Source organism: Thermobia domestica, chromosome 1 (assembly GCF_964235325.1).
Source record: "Thermobia domestica chromosome 1, izTheDome1.hap1.1, whole genome shotgun sequence".
NCBI lineage: Eukaryota > Metazoa > Arthropoda > Insecta > Zygentoma > Lepismatidae > Thermobia > Thermobia domestica.
The window spans coordinates 156,851,026-156,875,685 of NC_137454.1; the positions used below are offsets into that span (position 1 = coordinate 156,851,026).

The 24,660-nt window shown below is 33.4% G+C and overlaps 1 protein-coding gene across 2 annotated transcripts in view; it reads left to right on the forward strand.

Annotated features, from left to right (window-relative positions):
- Nucleotides 1-24,660, forward strand: part of LOC145690285 (transcription elongation regulator 1-like) — a 166,991-nt gene that overhangs the window by 77,481 nt on the left and 64,850 nt on the right. For both annotated transcript variants that reach the window (XM_081765045.1, XM_081765055.1), the window contains 2 exons: nt 18,180-18,334; nt 21,015-21,223. In XM_081765045.1, coding sequence (XP_081621171.1) covers nt 18,180-18,334; nt 21,015-21,223 — 364 coding nt within the window. The remainder of the gene's footprint in view (nt 1-18,179; nt 18,335-21,014; nt 21,224-24,660) is intronic.

The window sequence follows — 24,660 nt, forward strand, 5'->3', positions numbered from 1 at the left end:
GATAAATAAGTTGTTCTTTTTACATTATATATTACACAGACAAAATAGTCTTCAAAACCAGTGAAAATCTGAAATAAACGTAGCAAAGCAATACAAAATTTTGTTTTTGTGTAATCAAGTTAAGTAAGTAGTAATTTCGTTATTCATCGGGTAAAGCTGTCGGGGAATATTCAGAACAAACAAAATTAAATATGTACTATGAGTAATGTAAACGTTGAAAAGAAACAGGAATCAACAGATCAGTAGTCTGCTTTTTAACATGGTGTATGATACGAAATAACTCATCATTATGGTTCGAGTTTTACGTCCCTTTCCAGCTATGTGAGGCGAAATCTGTTATTTAAAGTTGGTCCGAGTATCATCAAGTTGGCGCATGCAGCTATTCAACACACATACATACACGATCCATTTTTCGTACAGATAAGTGTTTTGTATTTAGAAGATCCACTTGATAAGCACACCGAGCAAATTAAAACTGATGGACTATTTCTCAGACAATGAAGTAAGATAACGACTAGTTTCAGATTAGAACGTGCGTCAAATATGTTCCAATTTTTACTTTCCAGTCGACATCCTGTGTCATCTTCGGCAGTATTATTTAAAATTAGCAGGTAAAGTTTTAAATAATGCCGCCGAAGTTTACCCAATACTGTCGAAAACGCCACTTTAAGTAAATATTAGAATATGTTACAAGGTAAGTTTTAACTTGATATTGAATTATGAATCAACTTATTTCCATAAGCAATTAACTGTTTATCTGAAGAGAGTTGCTCAATTTTATAAAGGCTTAATGCACTAAATTCCATGTTTAACATAAAAAAGAAACTCATATTGCATCCGATGCATTTGTATCCTTGTTAAAACTTCATACTTCTGTATTTCGACTCACACTGAGGCCATGGTCGCGAACACTCATACTGCAATTGGAAGAAATTACTGAGACACGTAGTTTCTAGTCCTGTAATAACGAAATACTTTCAATGTTTAAGAAGCATTAAAATATTTACACTTAACTACGTCCATTGATTATTAAGGTGTAAAATATATTCCTGGGAAGATTTGTCGTGTATAAAATATTTTTCACTTCTCACTAACTTATTTCACGGTGTGCATTGTTCCTTTGGAATAATTCAACTTTGTCTGTTCACCTATGTACAAAATTTGTTTAGTTATTAAAATGATATTCACGTCTTTTACAGGTTGTCACAGTATAACTATAGGTGCTTGTAGAGTGCAAAACATTATTGCCAGAAGATGATAATGTGACTTTTTACAATTTAAATAAAACTCTGTTTAAGTACGTACAATATGATGAATAAAATATAGTTTCTTCAGGTCTTTTATTTGGTTCTTGATTATACAACGTTAGTGATCCCAATTCCCACCGTCGGCATTAAGTTCAGGACTTACTATGCGAATGTAAAATGATGGAATTGCATAAACAAGAATTAAATAAGACTTATTAAGAACAAAATATAGTTTTATTCTTCATTTTGCAAGTATTTAAATAGGGTTTTATTTAAATTGCAAAAAATCATACATCACCATCTTCTGGCAGCCGTGTTCTGCAATCTACAAGCAGCTGTGTACTGTGACAATCCTGTAAAAGGAAAGACATGAATATTATTTTAAAAACTAAAACAAACAAATTTTGTACGTAGGTGACAGAGAACTGGGTTATTCCAAGAGAATAGTGCACACCGTAAAATAAGTTAGTGAGAAGTGGAATACATCTTACACCATAATAATGAATGAATGGTCATAGTTCGAACTCTTAAGTGAAAATATTTAAGTGCGTCTTGAACACTTGGAAATTTTTTGTTATTACAAGATCAAAAGCTACGCAATGTCTGTCATTTCTTCCAGTTTGCGATTGGAGTGTTCGTGAACACGGCCCCAGCGTGAGGCAAAATGTAAAAGTATGAAATTTAAACGGAGTACAAAAGCACCGGCTGCAAGGTGTTCCTTTTCAGGGCTTAAACGTCTGTGTGAAGGAGCCTTAGATTTGTAGCCAATATTGTAGCTGCATAATAAGTACAATCTAAATAAGTTAATTATTTTTCACTGTACTGTATTCTAATAATGTTATGTTTAGACCTTAACTGTATTTTGTAGATTTTCCAAACATATATTTGGATATAATTATTATTGGAATACGGACATTATTTCTTCCTTATAAGCACATCTAAGAATACATAGATTATCTGTAACTATCATATTTGTTCCAAAATAAACATCGGACAGCTTGACAACAATATCTTTCGGGTCTTTAACGATTTTGAGCAACAAAGTAAAATCTGTAGATAATGTTGCTACCATTCCCAGTCACCATAAGATATAAGATTTTCGGAACATGCACAAAAAAATAAATATCAGCGAAAACTTAGTAACAAGCTTGCACTGCATGCTTATGGAACTCTTCGCTGGTGAATTTTGTTTTTGTGGTATAATGCAGTATTTAAGTCTGGTTCTTTGCTTTCAAAGTTAAAAGATAATAACGGTAAGAGTATATGAAGTAAGGAAATAAAGATTTGAGTGTGAAAAAAATATTTAATAGTAACTTCTGTAAGCAAGTATGCAAAACTTCTGTATTAATAAACTAATCAGTAACTTTTCTTGGGAACTCAGATGAATCATGGCACCTCATGAAGAGAATTAGATACATTCATAAACTGAGTGTATTCCTATTTTCTTGTAACTTTGATGAGTAGCTACGAAATTAAAATGATGTTCCAAAAATAACTTCCAAAACGAAGAGATGATAGTTTTTTTTTTTTAAGAAATTGTTTGACGTTTTTTATATTTAAAAAAGTTTAAAAATTTTTCGCTTGTTTTAAAGTTTTTTAAACATAGAAGTCACGAGATTTTCGCAAACTATTAGATTCAAATATTTTTGTAAGAGTATTTTTTTATTTTCTACTTTGTCGAGGTTAAAACCACGAAATGTCTGTGATAAAATTTCCGTACGTGCGTACGTGCATGTGTATGTATGTATGTATTTAATTTTAAAGACAGGGAAAGATATTCTGAAAAATTCTTGATGGAATATTTTAAATTCATTAGCATACTTTTGCCGAGTATTTTAACAAAGATGATGCCGACTTCAGCAAATGAGAAGAGGAAAAAGAAGAACACAACAGGAGCACGTTAGTATCTATCAAACTTCCTTGGCGTGATTTGATTACTAATTCGTGACTTGCGAGATATATAATGTTTTTTGCTGTAAGTTTTGAAAGTGAAGATGTCTGCTATGTAGAAAATGAGATTCTTATCTACATCGTATGAAAGATGTAATAAGAAGAAATTTACGTCTATAGTTGTAGTTCAATTTCTTCAAAAAATTTGCTTTCTCATATGAAAATTTAATAATACCATATGTAATTCGTCGTCTCTTTACTATGCATGGTTTATTTATAGTTAACTCAAAAGGTTAGGATAATACCAAATAATAGTATTTTTTATGGACATTGGAATAAGTTCTAGTATAGAGGACGCGCTCATTATACCTATAAATTAATGTTACCCGAATTTATCATCTGTTAGTTGTTCATTATGGTTTCCTAACAAAAACAAGTTATTATTACTATTATTATACTGTGATAATAATAACCACCACCATCGTATCTGAGAAAGGTGTATGATGATCTCGACCGTCTTGTGCAATTCCAAAAATTCGTGACAAATTTCGACATTCATTTTAAGCAAGTTTTCCCACAGCAATGCAATAAATCGAGTAACGTTTCATACTGTAATGCAAATTATAATTATCTTGCAGTATTTCCGTACTCGTTTAGTTCGTAATTTACTCCCGTCCAGGGATTTGTGTTGCACATACAAGAGTCTGTCGTGTATTTTTTGTCTATAGATAAGATTGAAGGAAGCGAAATAAAGTACTGAAGAAATTTGCAGATAGCAATGTATAAAAATTCCCTTTTACAGTTTTTTAAAAATATTTATATAGTCTTAAAGTTATTTGAAAGATTCTTATTACTTATTCGTATATAAAATTAACAGAAAATCCGTAATAGAGTGCATATTTCTCTAATTATAAACACACAACGGTCTGAGTGCAAACCATAGCTAAAATTATATTACATGAAGTACGCAGTCTCAATTTAAGTCTCTAAATTACGTTTTAGAAGAGGATGTACTTTCAGTTGAAATAGATAATTTATTACATTCTAAAATTAGTATCAATAAAGATAAGTAACTTTATTTTCGGCACTATGCTTTTTTATCATCTTAATCACCTGGACTTCGTTATATTTAAGGGACAAATAAATAAACTGATTTATATTTTTCTTTACAGATACGAAAAGGACAGCATTGTTTAAAAATATATGAAACGTGGATATTTTAAAAACTATTTGTTGATATATTTAGAACATTTGGGAGTAAAAAATTGAAAATTTAGTAGTTTTAGGGGAGTGATTTCTTTTTTCTGGTAAAGAAGTTAGAACTACAGTAAATGCGAAAATCTCGTGAATATTCATTTATGTATACCATCACATCAGAATTAGTTCGTATATATGTATTATATGCCTCGTTGCCCAATTTTTGGACTCTATTTAATTTCAGTAATATTTTGTTCATGTAATTCCATGTTTGTCAAATGCGAATTCTGTTGTGAGTTGTAATCACTTGAGTTTATGGCTCGGAGTTATCTTTTCATTACTATTACTGATCATAAAGCCCTTAATTTTCTATTTAAATATTTCCATAGAAGTTGGAAGTTCATGTACAAAAGCATTTAGTTGAATTCTAAAATGATTTTGCTGTCTACGAAATTACAAGAGAGTCTGCAACAGAAGTGAAAAGGAACAACGTGAACTATATCTGAATGTAAAGAAGAGTAGTGTGATGTATAATGCAACAAAAGTTTTAGGAATTAAATTGAAATAGATTTTGAGAGAAATCGAATATGTGATGATTTCCGTGCTCTGGTATTTGAAGTCAAACGCTAGTCTAATAGAGAGTTATCGTTTCTTGCGTACGAACATTGCCCGTTAGAGTTAAGAAAAGCTTTAGCCTTAAACGCCTCATTTTTCATTTGAATTACCAGCAGATATATATATATATATATATATATAATTATATCGGGTGTTCTAAAAATGGTGCCCGCGCACGAACAACAGAGCGCTATTCTACAAGTCAAAATAAAACGACAATACTATACAGTGATATACCGTTTGGTCCCTCTTTCAGTCGCTATGGAGCATCGAAAATTTCACTATATGACAACGTTGTAGACCAGTTTCGAACAATATGCATTGCTGTATAAATCCATCAAGCAGTTAACATCGATTGTTACGCTAATAAGTGGTGCTAGTGTTAACGTCTATCGGAATTAGTTGCAGGGTGTCTATCGGTCACGAAAATCATGAAAAAGTCACGAAATCAGAAAACGGTCTTGAAAGTCAAGAAAAAGTCACGAAATTTAGCTTTTGGGTCACGATTTTTTAATCTGTACAAATATAAGTATAGACTGGAAAATTTTGTTCTATAAAACGTTAAAATTCACCACCAAAAATGTCTATGGTTGACTTTAGACGCTACCAAATCACAAGCAAAGCACGCTTCTATCGCATGTATGAAAATTAGGCCCAATTTCCACCTAAATTCACGCTTGAGAATGTTACTAAATTTTGTGGTTTGGGAAAGTAAAGGTCACGAAAAGCTCACGAAATTTCATTTTGAAATTTTAGTAGACACCCTGAATTGTCATCTGGAAAGAATTGATGTAACTATTCGGTAGATTGGTAGATCTACTGTATGGTTGCTTATCTGCGACGTTGTCACATAGTGCAATTCGCTTCTTCAGACGATGGCCCAGAAGGTATAAAATATTATATATATATATATATTTCCGCTTTATTTTGGCTTGGAGAATAGTGCTCTGTAGTTCGTGGGCGCCATTTTTAGAACACCTGATATACACTCGTATATATATCCTCTGACAAGCCATAATTTTTGAACAAGTAACAAGATTTATCCTTTTATTGAATGCCAGACTTGAAATAGTTTTGTATAGGTAACGGAAAAGAAAAGAAAGAAACATTTTAAGCATGAGTCCTAAGCACACGCTATGATGTTGTTATTTTAAGAATTTACGTATTATAGACTCCATAAATTGGGCAAATTGAAATATTAAAAGGTAATGATGTTGAACAAAAATAAAACGTATACAATTTAGTGTTGATGTATGATGACTTCCAGAAAGCATACTAGTACTGTTTGCGTAATTTGTTCCGTTAAGGTATCGATTGCTCAGCTTCCTTTCGTTATATTTAATTTTATTAAAGTCTCATATATTTCAAACACCCATTTCTTGATGGTGCCATTGATGAGTTTTGCACTAATAAATTAAGTTATTGACGTATAAAATATTTTTCAGTCTCTAATATATTATGATTTCAGAAAATAGCAATAACAAGCTAATATGATCATCAATGTATAACTTCAATCGTTCATATTCACGAGCAAGTGTAGCCTTCTCGTTATTTGCATGTAGCATTTAATGAAAAACATATCATAAATTAATAAACTTTTTCTATGTTAGTCAGTTTATTTATTTCTCTCGCCTTCAAAACCAACAGCATTTTAAGTTTGTATATATAAGAAAGCAGCCTGAAACTTTCATGAAGAAAAGTACAAATTTTAATTGAGATCATTCTAATGACTTTATTAGTATTAAATAAAATGCAAATCTTCTGTAAGAAATAATATTCGTAAGTGAAGTCTTCAGCTGGGGTAAATGCAAATTAGAGAAGAAAGTAGTGTATTTCAACTTCAGCTTATAAATTCTCTTCCTTTGCAAATAATTAGGCATCTGGGCTGAATGACGTTTGAATCAAGCAGACATTACATTTTCGAGGACTTGAATTTTTCATAGCTTCGAAGCTTAATTTCATATTTTTAGTTACTTATTTTTATATATATATATTTTTGTGGATATTTTTTAAATATATTTTTGCGAATTTTTTTGATACTTTGTGTTCTTTTCAAAATCATAATCCTTGATTTAATGTCCTTGCTGATTCCTTTTTTTTCCTATTGCCAGTTTATAGAATTACTGTTAAATAGGGGAATTTGTAAAATCAAACATTCCTTAAAATATTCTGAATAATTCTCTGTACTATCTGTATTCGACTGTACACGTAAGCTGTGCTAGATTCCTATAGAACAAGGCTAATGATGATATCCGAAATATAGAGCTCAAAAATTATACAAAAGATTTTGAGGCAAGTTTGTTTATTCGATGTATTGAAAGTGCTCTCTAAAAAAGATAACGTTGGAGAAAAATCTTCATCATGCTGGAACAATGAAGTTTTCTTCCAGTTTCAAATTATATACCTCTGTGATAACTTCTGCCACGTAATTTTCTTTTATAATTAGCAAACGAGTCTTAAATTATATTTGAACAGTATGAAAGATGTATGTTTTATGCACTTATTTTAGTAGTAAATAAATAAAGACTTTACCTTGTGCTCATTATTTAATTTTCCTTTCTTCTCAATATTTCGCTCTCGTTTAATGCTAAGAGTTTTGTTTAGTGTCGAATTTTTCGGTTAATTTTTTTTTTTTCTTGAGATACATTACTATTTTTCCTTGATGCAAGTAAGAAAGAATTCAGCTTGTAGTCTTGCATTTGTAAAGATGTTGATGGGGAAAATCCGTGTAAAAATTACACTCAAGAAACCACTACCAAAAGCCATAGAGAATGTCAACTAGCTTTGAATTCTGTCGACCAATTTTGACTTAATTTGGTTGTTAATTGCGAAATTTCCCATTCACATTAAGGTGTTGTACCCGCCAAAGTGCATTAAAGTATTGCGCAGTAGTTTCCATGTTATGTTTAATATCTAATTTTGTGCCATTGGAAGTTATAAAGATTCACAATAGTTTTTATAAAGTTTATTAGATACACTAATTGGCTAAACTTAACAGACAATAAGATTTACCGAAGATTCAACAATTAGTATATTTGTCTAATAAACTTTATAAAAATTAGTACGTGTCTGACAAGGTTTATTAGACAAAGAATAACATTTGAAATTTCAGTAAAAGATAACATCAAAGTTACGTAGTTATTTCAAGAATTTAAAATCAGCGAACATTTTCTATAGTTGTTGGTAATGATTTGTAGTGTGTTATTTTTACACGGATTTTCTTGACGATATTTTAATATTTACAAGTGTGGGACTACAAGCTGAATTCTTTCTTACCTGCATGAAGAAGTGTAAAATAGTAATGTAATGCAAGAAAAATATCAGTTTTTTTTTCGGGAAAAAATCGACCTTGGACAAAGCTCTCAGTAGCAAACGAAAGCGAAATATTAAAAGAAGAAAACAAAATAAAGCGCACAAAATAGTCTTTATTTATTAAAGTTATATTTGAATAATTTGACCTAATTGAAACATTTGAACGTATAAGCTTGTTAATTAGTAGATACTGGAATCGAAGTTCAATTATTTCATTTTACCTGTTCGTCGGGAGATTACAGCTACACAGCCCAGTCAAAGGAATCAGCTTAAAAATCTAGTGCACCATCTGGATGGGATTATTTAAATCCAACAGCGCCAATAATATAATGGGCTTGTGTTTGATATCCTTATTTTCTGCGTTATATATCTAGGTAGTATACTAAAACAATATTGAATGACTTCAGTGAAGAAATAATTTTAATTTAAGCATATCTATACTTAACACTTTCGAACTACGTGTGGAAATAGCTCCAGCTGGTGAAGTCTATTATTGCTGCGTGGTATGAGACTGTGTTGTTGCTTCTAGCTACTTACTTTCGATTTGTAATATGTGGTATAGTTTCAATAACGGTGAAACAAAAATTTAGGAATGATCTGAGTTAAAGTAAGTGAGCTGTACAGTGAAGTGTTTCCAGTGTGAATGCTCGAAAAAAGTAGCAACAAGAAACTATTTTTGTATTGCTCGTCGGCTTTTCTCGTCAGATAACTTCAGATTATCTGTGCTCTCCACAGATTTTATCTAGTATTATCTAGGAGATTAGTAAGACAACGAAGTTTCCACGATTTGGTACCTCGTGGACCAATCGTATACTGGGATCATAGCAACATATGTAACATGTTTTCCTCAAGTTAGTGCTGCAGGTTGTATGTTATGGCGCTTCGCGCGCAGTATGCCAGTTACTGCGCCACAGATACTGACGCGACAGCCTGATCCTGACTCGACTTTCCAGTTTATTATCCAAATATTGGATAAGACAAAAGACAGTCCTCTGAACGGGCTAGTCCCGTTTTCGTAAATTCACATCTCACCGTGTAGTAGCAGGTGCAACACACTATCTGGTGTTATTGTTTTGGAAGTAACACCATAAAATCCTTAATGGTGGGAATTTTTTTATTATTCGGAATGTTACAATAGTTCTCTGTAATTGTACCATAAACAACAATCAATGGTCTAATGTAATTCCGGAAGGAGTAACTCCTCGCGATAATTCCACCACCAGCCTAATACTTCGTGAACTGCACAATAAACTTGAGAATTATCCGTCCGCTTTCTGGGACTCAACATAGCCTCATCGAGCAAACAAATGGGAATTTTGATTCAATACCCCAAAGATTAATATCTATTTCCCAGGCCGGATTCTGTTACTACTAAAGACATTGTACAATTTCACGTGAGGATAGGATTTACCTTTTCTTCTTCCTCTTCTTCTTCTTTAAGTTTTACGTCATACGGTATGCCGGCTAGGCTAAAGGAGACAATGATGATGAGAAATTAATGAAATGGTGTAATGAAGAAAGTGAGAGGAAACTGAGAACCCCAAGAAAACCCACGCACACGGTGTTCGTCCATCACATAGCTCACTTGGCGCAAGCTGGGATCGAACCAAGGACCCCATGCATCAGATGTGAATGCTCTATCACTGAGCCACTTGGCCCTAGGCTTTACGTGTGACGATTTTCTTGAAATATTTGAATTGTATTATTTTCGAAGGAAACTGATACCTGAAATCCCTAACTAACGTAACGTCATCGGTGTTCATTTCAATTTTACTTTTTATGTATCACTTTGTGACATTCTGCTGTCTGTAGAGATAAGTTTTTTTTCTTTCTTTCTTCGCGTAGCATATGCAGCATTCCAACAATGCATCTCTAACTTCCACCTTTTAAGGATAAACTCCACATCGATTGTGGCCTAGGCCTACTTTTGAGGTTTTTGCCTACTGGACAAATCGTATCGAGTACATTCAGTAATGTCCGTAACAGAGTTTTAGATTTTTGCGCTACTGGTCGTTATAATTCGACGTCTCTTTCGTCCGTTTCTTTGGAAACAGTATTTGCAATATAAAGTAATTTCACTGAAACGTGCCATTCTCGATCGTAGAGATACTGAGCTAATTCTTGGTAATTAGTTAGTCCCCTAACAATGATCAGTTACCAATATTACGCCTGTTTCCCGTAAAGAAATTGATTATTTATTTATGTATTTATTCCTTCACATTCCAGTTTTGGAACAACTGTGTATCTTTCAAATTTGAGTACATTTACTTTGTTGTCAGACAAAATGCGAGCTCCGTCGGCTGTATAGTTAGCATACGTGCTTTCACAGCAGGATACCCAAGTTCGGTTCCCAGTGGTAGCTCTTTTTCGAATTTCACGTTAAGCTCTGGATTCGTGTCTTATTGTCTTGGGAGTGGAAGGGAGGTTGAACTCCATACCATCCAGTCAACCAATCACACAAAATATAAATAAAACTATAGAAGTGACTTCACAAAGTAGAACACGAGGCCAGTGTGTGTAATCACCAGCAGTTTTAGACAAGTAAAATACACAATAATCCGTCTCCAGCTACAACATTTCAGTTAATGAATCATGAAACGTTCAAGTGAAGTTAATAAAAAGAAATTACTTTGGAGGAGATAACATTTATTTAGTTTGGTTTACATGTCTTTAATGTCATTTATTTGATGAGATCTGATAACACATTGTGTCAAATATACGAGGTATGGTTTGGAAGTAATGTCTAGTTTGTCATTAGATATTCAGAAACACATACTAAGTAATCACCGTAAATGCTTTCTTCTTTTCGGTTAAACTGCGAGTGAAGGTAATCGTTAAACAATAAGATACTAATAAAACAATTTGGAGATCTGTAATGTCAGATACTATCTGTTCGTGAAAGAAAGAACTGGGAAAATCACTTATCGATATATTTGTAAAGTTAACAAGCATTGTATCATCGTAGTAACGTGTGACAGTGTTACTGTTTGTTTAAAGAACAGAAGACCAACGTTAATAATAAATAAATAATGACCAACCATAAGATCTCAATGATAAACTATTGAGTAAGAAAAAATATACACAAAATATTAGTCATAATTGTTATTTTACAATGTCAGTAATTTACAGGTTCTAAATCACGTTCAACTATAAATGTATTGTGACTGAAAGTGTGTTTTACGTCAGAGGTCGAATATTTCTAAGTTTGACTTTGCAGGAAGAAGAGGATTTAAAAAATCACACATTTCTAGCTACAAAATTAATCTCCGGCCGCGCTTGCCAAATGTAAGGCACATTTTAAACAGTTTTCAAATGGAAGAAAATTAATTTTTAACTAATGCGTTTTAATGTTGTCCTAGACACAAAAATAGAAGCAAACATACAGGACAAGTCAAAGTGATTAACCCGATTTTAGGATTTTATTCTGTGAAATCTAATAAACCTACGTTGTTGTGAGATATGTGCTAGGAAAGATGAACTTTCAAAGTTTTCTTCAAACATACACAGCTCTGCAAAAGTAAAACAATGCTAAGCTGTTTCGGTTTAGTTAACTGATTCGTATGTGTTGGGATGCGCTGAATCCAGGAATGACAACCGTTTTGTCCTGGGACGTCTGGGTTTTGAACAAACGGGTGGTCATTGTTTAACAAAAATATGAACACAGATATGCAATTTATAGAAACACCATTAACAGCGTAACACAAATTGATGTACAGAAACACACACACACGTGAAGAAAAAAAGTAATACCACTCTCAATCAGATTTTTTTTAAAGTTTAAATTTCGTTTGGAGTTTGTCCTTTTGTAGGTGGCTGCCGGCTCGTGGAGTAACCAAGCTTTTGGAACGCGTGCATTTTTTCCACCATTTCCTTGTACTGTGGGTCCTTTCGGTTTCCCAAAATCTTTTTGATGACCATAGTAAAGGCAACCCAAGCCTCTTTTTGTGTTGGAATCATTGAACTGATGAAGTCTTTGTCGGATATGAGTTTTCTAATATCAGGGCCAACAAAAAACCCCTCTTTCAGTTTTGCCTCCGATAAACTTGGAAACTTGGATACCAAGTACTTGAAGATTTGCTGTCTTTGGGAAGTGCCTTAACAAATTGCTTTATTAGGCCTAATTTTATATGTAACGGTGGTAATAAAACCTTTTCCGGGGGCACCAATGTTTCTCTGATGACATTCTTTTCACCAACAACTAGATTTCTTGGTGGCCAATGTTTTACCTTCCAGTGATTTTCGCGGTCTCGACTGTCCCATAAACAGAGGAAACAAGGGTATTTGGTGTACCCAGCCTGCTGTTCCAGCACCATACACAATATTTTTAAATCCCCGCATACCAACTAGTTGTGGTTTTGGTAAGTACCAGGGCCAAGTTCTCATACGTCTCCTTCAAGCACACCGAATAAGCAACAGGAATAGACGCATAACGGCTACCATTCATTTTTATTTTCGTGTGATGCATTTGCATTTTAGCGATTTCCAGCTACTTGTTTGACCACGTGACATTTCGATTGTGCAAAAACTTGACGTCTCAGGAAGAAACAGGGGTCATTTTCGATTTCGGTGCACCCAGAAGCGTAAAAGTCAGCTAAACTTACGCAAACAGCCTGTTGATTGCAGACCTGTCATATCACAAGTGTTCTATGTGAACACCTTGCGTAATACAGCACACATCAAGCCAATAATCTATCTCCTGCCAAACCATTTGTAGCATGTTGTGATCAATATCAGCAATTCATTTCATGCTTGCTGTTCACTCTTAACGGTAGAAAGTGAAAACACTGGGTAGAAACTAAACTTTTAAAAGTTAACCTTCAGAAGCGCATGTCTCATAATAACCTATGTTTATTTGATGTCACAGGATAAATTTCTGAAATAGGTCCATCATTCTGACTTGCCCTGTATAGTGATCCAGGGCCCCTGAAATCAAGACTTTTGTGTACATTTAGGTTAACTTTAGGGGTTATTTTACAAAATTTAATATAATTTACCTTCATGTTGAATTTTGATCCCCCCCTATTAATTTTTGAACTCCTCGTGAAATAAATTCGTGCGTCTTCATATGCATGAGATAAACTTTATCTTTTATTACAAAATTGAAGGGAGATACTCTTTATTATTAAGCGAAGAAACAAGGGGGAAAAAAATCTCACGACTATCAGGATTTTTTCCTGAGTAAAATTTGAACTGAATTAAAATACTTCATCATCGTCTACCAAAGTTTCAATGTATCTCTCTAGTTCTACAAAAGAAATAATGGCTTAGTAATTCTAGATACCATATCTCGCTACTAAATACAGTTTTGAGAACAGTGATGTAGTTTTCACAGCATACAACGCAAGAGTTTTCAATTAATTTCCTATTCATATCCAGCTATCGTGCAAAACGAAACGAATGAACTAGGTTGTTTCCATTCTATTATGCAACAAGGTTTTTTGCTTTTAGTGTGCTATGACATTCAAAAGATACGTGCGTGGGAACTATAGGTTTTCTTACGATACAGTTGTGTAGAAATAATAGCTGAGTGTTCACACGTATAATAAATCCATGAATATCCTTGTTCGTTTCTTAGGTTGACTACTAGGTGGTCAGAAATACATGGTAATTGAATAACTGAATATATCTGTTTGTCAAAAATTTTATTATCAAAACTTGTTTTGTATAATGGACCATTCTTTATTTCAAAATTGTATGATCTATGTCCTAACATTCATATTTATCTTATGGGAGTTAAAACTTTTATCACTTAGCGAATCTCTTACATACTCAGCTTTTTGTGTTGCGTATTAGAAATATCGCCAGTCGGGATATTCGTGCTTAGTGAAACTTTTAGTATCTTAAGAACATGGCGTTAGATGTCTGTGAGAGCTTTACGTACTTCAACTTTGATATCTTTCCAAATGCTGCAAGGAAAACTGTCAGGTTGCTATAAGCAAAACGTGATCCATTCAACTTTTAGCATTGCATTTGAGGAATTCTTGCTAAGCAAAATTGCATCTGCTTAACTTCCCATACTGTACTTTAGGAATATTGTTCCAGATTCCTCATTATATTCGTCTGACATTGAATTTTCTCTCTTAGTGGGAATATGAGTATCCTTTACCATTCGGGTAGAGGGATCCTGTAATAAGTTTCCCGAGACTCTAGAATAAACAACTGGATCTTCGTTGAAGGTATTTCCAGTCAAGATGTCAAAGGTGATTATTATGTTTTACTGAGAACTTGTGAGTATGCAAAACGTGACAATCTGTTCTAAGCGGTTAATCTAACGTGATGATCGAGTAAAGGTATAAACTATTAAGGATACGTATATATCAGTCTTTGGGTTTCGGTCTAAGATATTTTGATAGGTTTTCATTCATTGAACAGCGCGCCTTACTTATCGTATAGGACTCACATTTTGGCAGTAACAGAATGCGCTATACAAACTTCCCCATTCTAGTTAGATATCAGAACGTCGTTAGATAAGAGAAAATTAAATTTAGCTCCACTCTAAAAACAGTACTTACTGTTGGATCCCAATTTATGAATTCAAGAATTTCTTTCGTAATTCGTTCAAATGAATCTTATTGTTTATTTTATTTTATTTTATTTTCCAAAAAGCATTATAAATGCAGTATTACTGGTTGCTTCGACCAAACATTAATTGTTTTCAACTCTAGCTACGGCATCTGGTTCACCATCAGTGCCTTATCAGATACAGCCTGATCTGTGAGCGTAGTAAATCGCAGATACAGTGTGAAATACATAAAAGGAGTCGAGTTTATTTTAGTTTACCGTCCCTTTCAACGGCGAGGCTATATGAGACGTGGACCTACTGATTAACGTGAAATCCGAACCATATAAGCTCCCGCCGGGAATCAAACCCGGGTCTCCCACGCCAAAGGCGCGCACGGTAACCGCTTAGTCACGAGGGAGCTCTGAAATACATAAAAGGAAGTTTTTTATCTGGATGTCTTTACGTCTAACTTCATAATTTTTCATATGCATTGTGTAGTTCTACATTTAATTGAAGTGTTGCATGAAAATAATAATAACTATTATTTAGAATTGTTAGAGATAATATTCTTAAAAAAATTGAAACGTGACCTGAAAGCAGGATATTATAATCATGAGATAAAAATGAAGTTACGCATCCTCGCTTATTGAAGCTTATGATTCTCGACTAGTGATAAATATTCTAACTTGTTCTTCTTATTTACAATCAAATATAACTAAATGTTTACATGACAGCTTCTGCGTAAACTTGTTAGAGCACAGTGTTGAAGAAGCAGACTTCTACCTACTACTGTTAAAATAATGATGAGAGGATTCATACTTTGTATCTAGATGTATCGTAATAATAGCACAAAAATATTGATTCAAATTATTGATTCTTGATTTTTATGCTATAGCTGTGATCTTACGAATACAAAGTATGTAATTATATTCTAACGTTGATAACTGAGAACAGAATTCCTTGAGAACTTAACCAGCAAATATATTGTATGTTATATTAACACAGTAAACAAAGTAAACGTACACATCTCAGAGCAAGAATAATACGGTATAAAGATACCATTACATGATTTGTGGTTTAGGCTGGGTATTGTAGAAGTTCGAAACCTTCAACATTTCGTATGTGGTGCAGTGTTGTTATCCATGTGTAGAATTACCCACCCGCGGTTGATCAGGACGGAAGTTTTGTTTATATATATATATATATATATATATATATATATATGGGGGGGAGTAGGGTGAGGGGTCTACTGCAGCGTATATCCTTTTCGCTTGGGCTATATAAAGATTGGAAGTGACTCCACCCCTCTGAAACACAACCATGGTGGAATCTCAATGCTGTCACGAATAAGTTCGAAATATCCACGTTTTGGTACTGTTTTTTTCAAGTGTAGCTGGGATTTGGTCATTAGTTCCGCATGTCGCAATTCCGGTAAAATTCTACTATGATATATGTATGAAAAAGAAGAAAAGGTTAAGAAAAAGATGGTTGATAGATTCTCAAATAATTAACTTCAAATAAACAGTCATCTCTGAGCCTGAGTGGATAGATTTATGTAGGACAATTGGAAGTTTGTGGTTTCCTTCCTGAACTTTCAGAGTAAGCGAAAAATACTGGATTGTGGAGATTAAATCATGTAGTTAATCTCTGAGTGGTGGTTGTGGAATTACCTCCACTCCTGCATTCGTAGTCATTGATTGTGCAAGGGTGTGTATGATTTCCCAGTTTTAGGTTGCTGGTTCTAAACTAGCGATCTATGTTCTGGTAGTTACATGATGCTCACTTCACCGTCCCTTCGACAACAATATGCGTTGAGTTACTTCAGCTGTGTTGTAAAACCGTAGTGTAGAATTCATGCACCAGTCCATTTCAGCGATATCTGAAACACACAAAAAATAATTTAATGTGTAGGAATTAGTACTGATCACATTAAGTGCTGATATAAGTGGTAACAATGTATCACGAGAAAGTTTATCAATGTGGGGTCTCTGAAAAAGCATGTAAAGCACCCACATTGCGGAGTATATCAATATTTAGGAATCACCCTCTGTGTTAAACAGACACAAGGTGTTTATCATAATACCAACAAAATCAGTGTAAATTTTCAGCTGTACAAAATGTTTGAATCACAGTGATAGTAAGCTTTCCAAATTAAGTGAGAAACGGAATACTCAACACTGGGAAAATGCAGTTTTAGATCACGTTCAAAAGTGGTATCCTTTAGAAAATACTTTTTTTCCCAGTAATATTTGAATAACTTCTCAAAATGGCTTTCTGCAGTTTGGAAAGGAATCTTAAGCACTTGAAAGCGGTAGAAATACAATCTAGTAAGCCAGTATGTAAAGTTTTTCAATATGGTTATACAAGATTTTCAGAAAAGGTTTCAGACATTTATGTGTTAATGAAAATTCTAAAATTATGCGTTATGGATTGGATTAATAAACGTCTGATAAGATATATGAGTATCAAATAGCAACCTGTGAACTGCATACACTATGAAAGGATGTAGATAGAGCTTTTCAAAACTTAAACGAGAAATGCATTTAAACTCTGGTTGTATATAGTCAAATGTATTTTGTTCATTCGTTCAAGAAGTGCCTATCTGTTAATGCAATTTTTCGTATTAGATCTGTGTGAGTGGTCAGTTGGAACGCATTACTGCACGTGTTCAATCGTAAGAGCTGTTTTATAGAAAGAAACTTTCATTTCAGACTCATTTTACTGTGTAATTGGGGATATCAATTTGATATCATTTTTGAGTACAAAGCATCATTATCAAAAGGGTTGCGCATAATCACATTGTTTAAAGTTGTTCTAATACTAAAATAGACAAATATATTCTGAGTACTAACGAAATCTTTTGTACTCAAATTGATGCCTTCATTTCAATACTTTATATATTAAGTGTATAAATGTCGGAGATGGGTAAGTTCTGTATATATTTTGAGATATATATTAAAAAGGTTTATTGTATTCAGCGAATGTTGTTGCATACTTATATTTCAGGTTAAATAATGAAGTGAATAGTATTCGATCCAATTATGACTCGTGATTTCAGGTTATTATTATTGTTTAGAGAAATGAACGTTCTTATTTATAGCTGAAACTGATGAATGTGAATTATACTCAGATAATTATACTTTATCACGTTTATGAAAAATACATAAAAAAAGAGTTTTTGAGTGCTTTCTTAATATCTCATCTTGTTTAAAATGCTCGATAAATTCACACGTACAAATGTGTGAAATGTGAAGAATTTGGATAGGTTGCTGATAATAATGTTAATTTCTTAAAGATGCATTTTGTTTTGTTATTTGAATCTGTGAACCTTTTGAATAGCATAATATGTGATAATGTGTAAATCTTGTCGAGTGTCAGAATTAAACTAAGAACCTTTTCTACTTTTTATTTTACAGAAGATATCAAGGATGAAAAGAACATAGACAAGAAACAGATTGACATTGGAAAAGAAGCTGCCATTGAAGCGGAAGTTCGCGCTGCCCGCGAGAGAGCAGTTGTTCCACTTGAAGTTAGGATAAAACAGTTCAAGGATATGTTAAGTGAGAAAGATGTAAGTTTTTTTTCTTTCTTTTCTTCTATTTGATTTTCTGTTTTGAAGGCTAAAACATGATACCACATTATTTGAATTTCCGAATGCATGTATTAGAACTTGCTTCTAGAAATAAACACGTCGGTATTTATAGTTCATGAAATATTGGAGAACAAATATCGTGCATTCCTAACAGAAATATATTTTATAGAAGTTTCAGTGTAAGAAGTAGCAATCTGTTGGACGACATATGTTCTCAGTAACACCATCAGCAACGCGCGAGTGTATCGTTCGCGCTCAGATGCTGTGTTAGCATTGCCAGACGTAAAAAGTACCACAAAGATATACACGTACATAGAATAGTTGAGTAATATCGCAGTCGTTACTACAGTGCATATTGAGGCGTCTTGTACCGAAAGAGGGTGTATCATGTAACGAAGTTGGCAATATGACAATATTTTCGTTATTCGTTCTTTTACTTTCGTGGAAGTGGTATTTCTAAGAGACGAAAAATATAAAATGCTCTTCAAGCTATGAATTTATTAAGTAACAATATTTATCGTGCATTAGGTGCAGGGTGGCGACAGACCTGGAAAATTGGGAAAGGTCAGGGAATTCCGATTTGCTAAGAATGAGATTTTAAAAACACTCGAAATAAAAAATTTAAAACTATTTCAGATGTAGTTGAGTGCTTGCTTTTTTAAATTGGCAACTTCAAACTTAGAAACTTATCTGTGTTTTCCACAAACCATATGTAAACAAACCTATGTTCTGTAGTTGTGCGCATTACCTTTTTGCTTTCGCTTGCAGTGGGATATCATATTGGTGTATCATCCACAAAATGCAACTGGATCAACAATCAAATGGGAAATTCATTTTCAACCTACTTATAAATCTAACTTTTTTTTTTTTTTTTTTTTTTTTTTTTTTGTTAATTCGCACTAATTTTGATCTCATCCGAGTTTCCTGTCCTGTATTAAGTGAGGGTAGCTTATCACTCAAATTAAGAATTTTTGGAATATGGTTACGTATTTAAGCTGCTATGTTTTCATTATAATGTATTTTAGTTCGTAAAGAGGATTATTTTGAAAGTGCTTATGAGTTTACGAAAATAGCCGATAAAGTTGTACATCAGTGTATGCATTGGGTCGAGAGTCATTGGATAGCAAGACTAATTTCATCCGACTCTTGACCTTTAAATATGAGATACGTCTGTAGGTATCAAAGTGTACTTTCTACTTTGAGTTATATTGCAATATTTATTGTTCTACATTTATAGGTACATATTTAATCATTTTCCATCTATAATTATTTATTTATTGTCTAATAAACTTTAATATATATATATATATATATATATATATTGTTTATTTTAATATTATTCTTAAAAAAATGATGCAGCAATTTGCGAATAATATTTATGGTACATGAGTTAAAATTTCAACCTCCCGCTAGTCAATTTTCGAGCCAAATTTTTGTGTGCTTTTTCAGGACCAATTCGAAATGTTAACAGTTTTATAAAACAAAAGATTTTTTTTCTGCGAAAAAAAGTAACCGGAATGCAACATTTGAAACTTAAACACAAAAACTGTTGTCGGGTTGGAAGGTGCGAACCTGTGGGGGCCCCTCTGCTAGCACCCCTCTCCAAAAATATGTAACAGAGATTGGCTTGCTTTATTTAGCAATTCGCAATGAAATGAAAAACAAGAAAATGGGACGTTCATAATTTGTGATTCAAATTATCGTAAAATAATATAAATCATTTGTTTCCAGTACACTATGAAAGTAACGAAGTTTCATGATGTGCAATTCTTATTTTAATGTTGACATCCTCATACCTTTACCTTGAAAAATAAATAAATAAATAAATGAGATACCCATTATGTTCCTAAATTGCTACTCTATATCTTGTTTTTCACCAAAATCCTTAGGTTTTGAACCTAGGGAAGCACGCTGGTTCCCTCTTACTGACGATTCAATGTTACGTGTTGGAAATTGATCCAAACAATTTGTCATATTTCAGATAACGGGTTTGAAATATTATGCATGTTGATATTAATTCAAACACAAATTTGGTGGTGTAGTCAGTGGAGGGTTCACTTCTGGGGCCAGAGTTCCTACGTTTAAGCCGTAAATGTGATATATGGGTTTCGTGGTAAATAAACACCGAGTGAGTCAGTTTTCTCGGGGTCCTTCCGTTTCTTCCCCTATTCACAATCCTTTCGTTCTTACATTATTAATATAGTAATTGCTGTCTCGTTTGTGTGACGTTAAACTAACGCTTTAACGAATTTCGCCATTGGGAAAAATTTCTTAATTACAGTGGCAAAATAAGGCTAGGAGGGTAATGACTGTCGGTCTAGTCATATCTTCCCAATGTTGGAACAATAGAACAAATATCTCCTGTTCGTAGTGTGAGAATGTTAAGGAGTAACGATTTTGTGTAACAATTTCTTTGTAGCAGAGTTACTTCTGTTTTCGAGAAAAGCTTTAGGATTTTATGTTTGGTGACATTTAAAAATAAAATTATATGATATCAACGACAGAAGAAATTCTACTTAAATGTGATTTGCGTTTTTTAACCACTACCGTTTATTATTCTTATTGATATTATTATCATTAGACGATTGTCATAGAATTTGCAGACAGTAGATCGAGAATCATAAGTACTGGAACCAACAAAGGTATTCTTCTTTCTCAGGTATCTGCATTCAGTACGTGGGAGAAGGAGCTTCATAAGATAGTGTTTGATCCACGGTACCTGCTGTTGACATCGAAGGAGAGGAAACAAGTGTTCGAGAAATATGTAAAGGAAAGGGCTGAGGAAGAGCGACGAGAGAAGAGGAATAAAATGAGGGAACGGAAAGACGAATTTAGAAGGTTAATGGAAGAAGCAGGTTTACATGGAAAGTAAGTCTTCTTGGAGTGCTTTCTTATTAGAAATTTTCACTTAAATACGCTTCTTACAATTAACTGAAACACATCAGATTTTAAGAATTTACTTTGGTGCCTTTTGAAACTATTGTCTGTGTATGTATTCTGTATGTACTTATTAGTAGATTAATAGGTACAATTTTGTTTGTATCGAAATTCGATCATTTATCAATAGAAATATCGAACATGGAATTTCGGTACAATTAACAGAGTTTTATTTCAAAACGTTTATCGTGAAATACATACGTAATGATACTTGGTCTAAATAGATGAAAAACTAAGATGTTAAGTAGATACAGCATCAAAATCTTAGAAGATTTTTTGATAAATTAATCGCTGTATCCGAACCATCGGTACTTATGAGACTCATCCTATGTAAATCTGAGCTACTAAGCCCCCAGATGGGCTTTGGAGTGGACGAACACTGTGTGCGTGGGTTTTCTCGGGGATCTCCCGTTTCCTGTTAACATTATCGTCTGTGTCATACTTCCCTTTGCCTCGGTAGGACATTAAACTTGTTTCTAAACTCTATAATTACTTGATTAAATATCTGACGAAGCTCCAGAGCGTAGCACATAGCTTCTCCATGTATGGTTTAGATACCGATTGACTACTCATTATTCCAGAATAGTACTCATTTTCCAAGAAACTCCTCTAATCTAAATTTTAGTATTAAAAAATTCCAATTGTTTATTGCTTCTAAAATTCAGTTCAATACATATACTATTCTGCCTATAACAAATTATTTCTCATAAGTAGAATATAAGAATTCCGAAATCAGTACACAAAATCCAGGTAGAAACTAGTCCACACATACTATAATTGCACCAACAAAATAATAACTTATGCGGCAACTTAAATGTAACTTCATGTAACTTACATACACCAGCATTTACCTGCAAACCTTAGTTTTATATTCCATGAAGAAACTGGAAATTTCCTACAAAACTGATCCGCAGAAAAAGTGGAGAAAGTTAATATAACAAATAATACCGCAAAATTTGGTCATTCAAGACTTCAAACTGATAAAATTAATACAAGTACGAAGTGATATCTGCATAATGTGGATACTAAATATTTTATATTCATCATCGTGAAATTTTGTAATAAATCCTGTAAATGGAAATATAGAAATGCTATACCCGTAAGTCACTATTTTCCTTTGTAATGACGTATTGGTTCTGTATGAACGATTGATCAATATTTCAGGCTCCAAACCTTGTTTGTCTGTTTTTAAATACTTATCTTGTGTCTTGTGCAGACTGTAGGTTATTTTTAGTTTCGCAAAAGAGTTTCATGTGTAACATTTTACTACAGGAAAGGCCATTTTACACAGAAATACTAAATAATGTACCAATACTAGCAACAAGAAAAGTAAACAGTTGAACCTCAAAAACAATAGACTATTAACAAAATAGAAACAACAAGCAAAATAAATTGATTAAAACTCAATGTTTTCATTCATTACGTTTTAGTAAAAAGAATTTTAACAGTTGACGGAAGCTGGTTTTATGCTTGATTTCCTATTTTAATGTAGCTAACATCTGTTTAGAGTTAATTGTAAGGGAAACAAATGAGATTTTGTGTTTTGCGTTTGCATTCAACACAAAGTTGTGAAAGACGGAACTACAATTAACGTAAACTCCAACCATGACGGGGTTTGTGCAGTTAATTGGCGAATGCACAGACCATCATGCAAAATCAGCCCTCACATCCGTCCGTTTCCCAGCAGATGTAACACCACCAAAAGAACTGGACTATAGATTCCCTCTACCAACTCCGGGTGTAAAAGAAAAATTAAAAGAAGTATATTTAATATTAAGAAAATCGTATCCTATTAACAATTACTTGTTATTAACAATTACTTGTACAATTTCAATTATTAACAATTTCGTTAAATCGTAAAGAAAGTATTGCATCGAAAGTCACACGTTTTACCACAAATTGTTTGCACAACCATTTTTTAAAATTCAGATAATTTGCATACTATTGTTACATGTTTCTTAAATACAATGGTACGTTTAGAAATATCGAATTTCATTCAACTCCTGACAAAATCAGGATGCACATGAAATACAATATACCAGAAATGAAAAGGGGTACAGATGTGAGATAAACACCAGTGGAAAAGTATGAAGCGAGCTTTAGTGCAGTGCTTAAAACTTTTCACCATCTCAGTTTCAAATGTCTCAAATGATTGATGTCACAAAGTCATAAGTGAACATTAGTCAAATTACCATTTTTAAGCCCCGAAAATCCTGAGAAGGAGTTGAACCAAAAATGTCCTGTATGGACTCCTTATTTATTTCCATACAGTCCAGCTGGACGAAGTAGGAGATCGTAGAAATGAGTAGTGATGATTTTTATAAGATCAAATATGGCCACGGTGGCTCAGTGGTAGAGCGCTTACCTCTGGTCGTGGAGTACTTGTTTCGATCCCTGTAAGTTTGTGCTGGACAACCATGTCTGTGGGTTTTCTCGGGATATACCCACATTTTCATTCTATCAATCCTCGCATCATCATTCACTTGCCTTAATCATTATCTTCCTTAGCGAAACCGGGCATAATCATGAGACGATAAACTAAAATATTTCATTTCATTTTTTGCACCGCTTAGTATAAGTACAGGATGGTCCAAAAGTATGGAAACACTCAAATAAAATCAAAAGCGTTCAGAATTGAAAAAAAAAGGAAAAAAGTGATGATAGACGACGGAGAAGGGGAAATCTTTTGAGACATACGGCGCCATCTTGAAGTGGCGAGAATTTTTTTTAAATGGGAACCCGGAACCCTATCGTGTGATATATCAGATAGGACTGAATTTTTCCCAGGAATCCAATGATGAAGTGTTTTTGGCTCTACGATCAACTGTTACAAAGTTCTAACCGATTTTCTGCACTTACCTGAAGATAACACTGCGGACAATGTGTGGCCAGCTGACCAATGTTGCAGCAATTGTTCAGTGTGTCGTCCCTTCTAAGCAATCGTTAAATGCATCCGCTGCTGCCAGCAGGATTGATATGTTTAAAACAAGTGTTTAAAACAGGTTTTAAACGAGGGCTGTTGTTTTATTCAGTTTGTTTTAAACGTTTTAAACAAATCGTTTTAAACTTTTTTTTTTTTCGATGGTGGTTCAACATGTTTAAAATAACTAAAATATCAGATTGAAGAAGCTAATTTAATTTTCTAACAAACAACCCATCCTTCGCAGGATTTGTACATGAAGTAAATTACAAGCAGAGTTATATTCGTATTATAACAGCAATTATTGAACGAAATTCTGTACATCAATGTGCGTGGAACTAAACCAACAGAAATTCAAGTGAAGTATTTGAACATTCCTTGATTTCCAAGAATACCTGAGGTTAAACACACTATACACTATTCTAAGATCCAAATTCACAAATTCAAA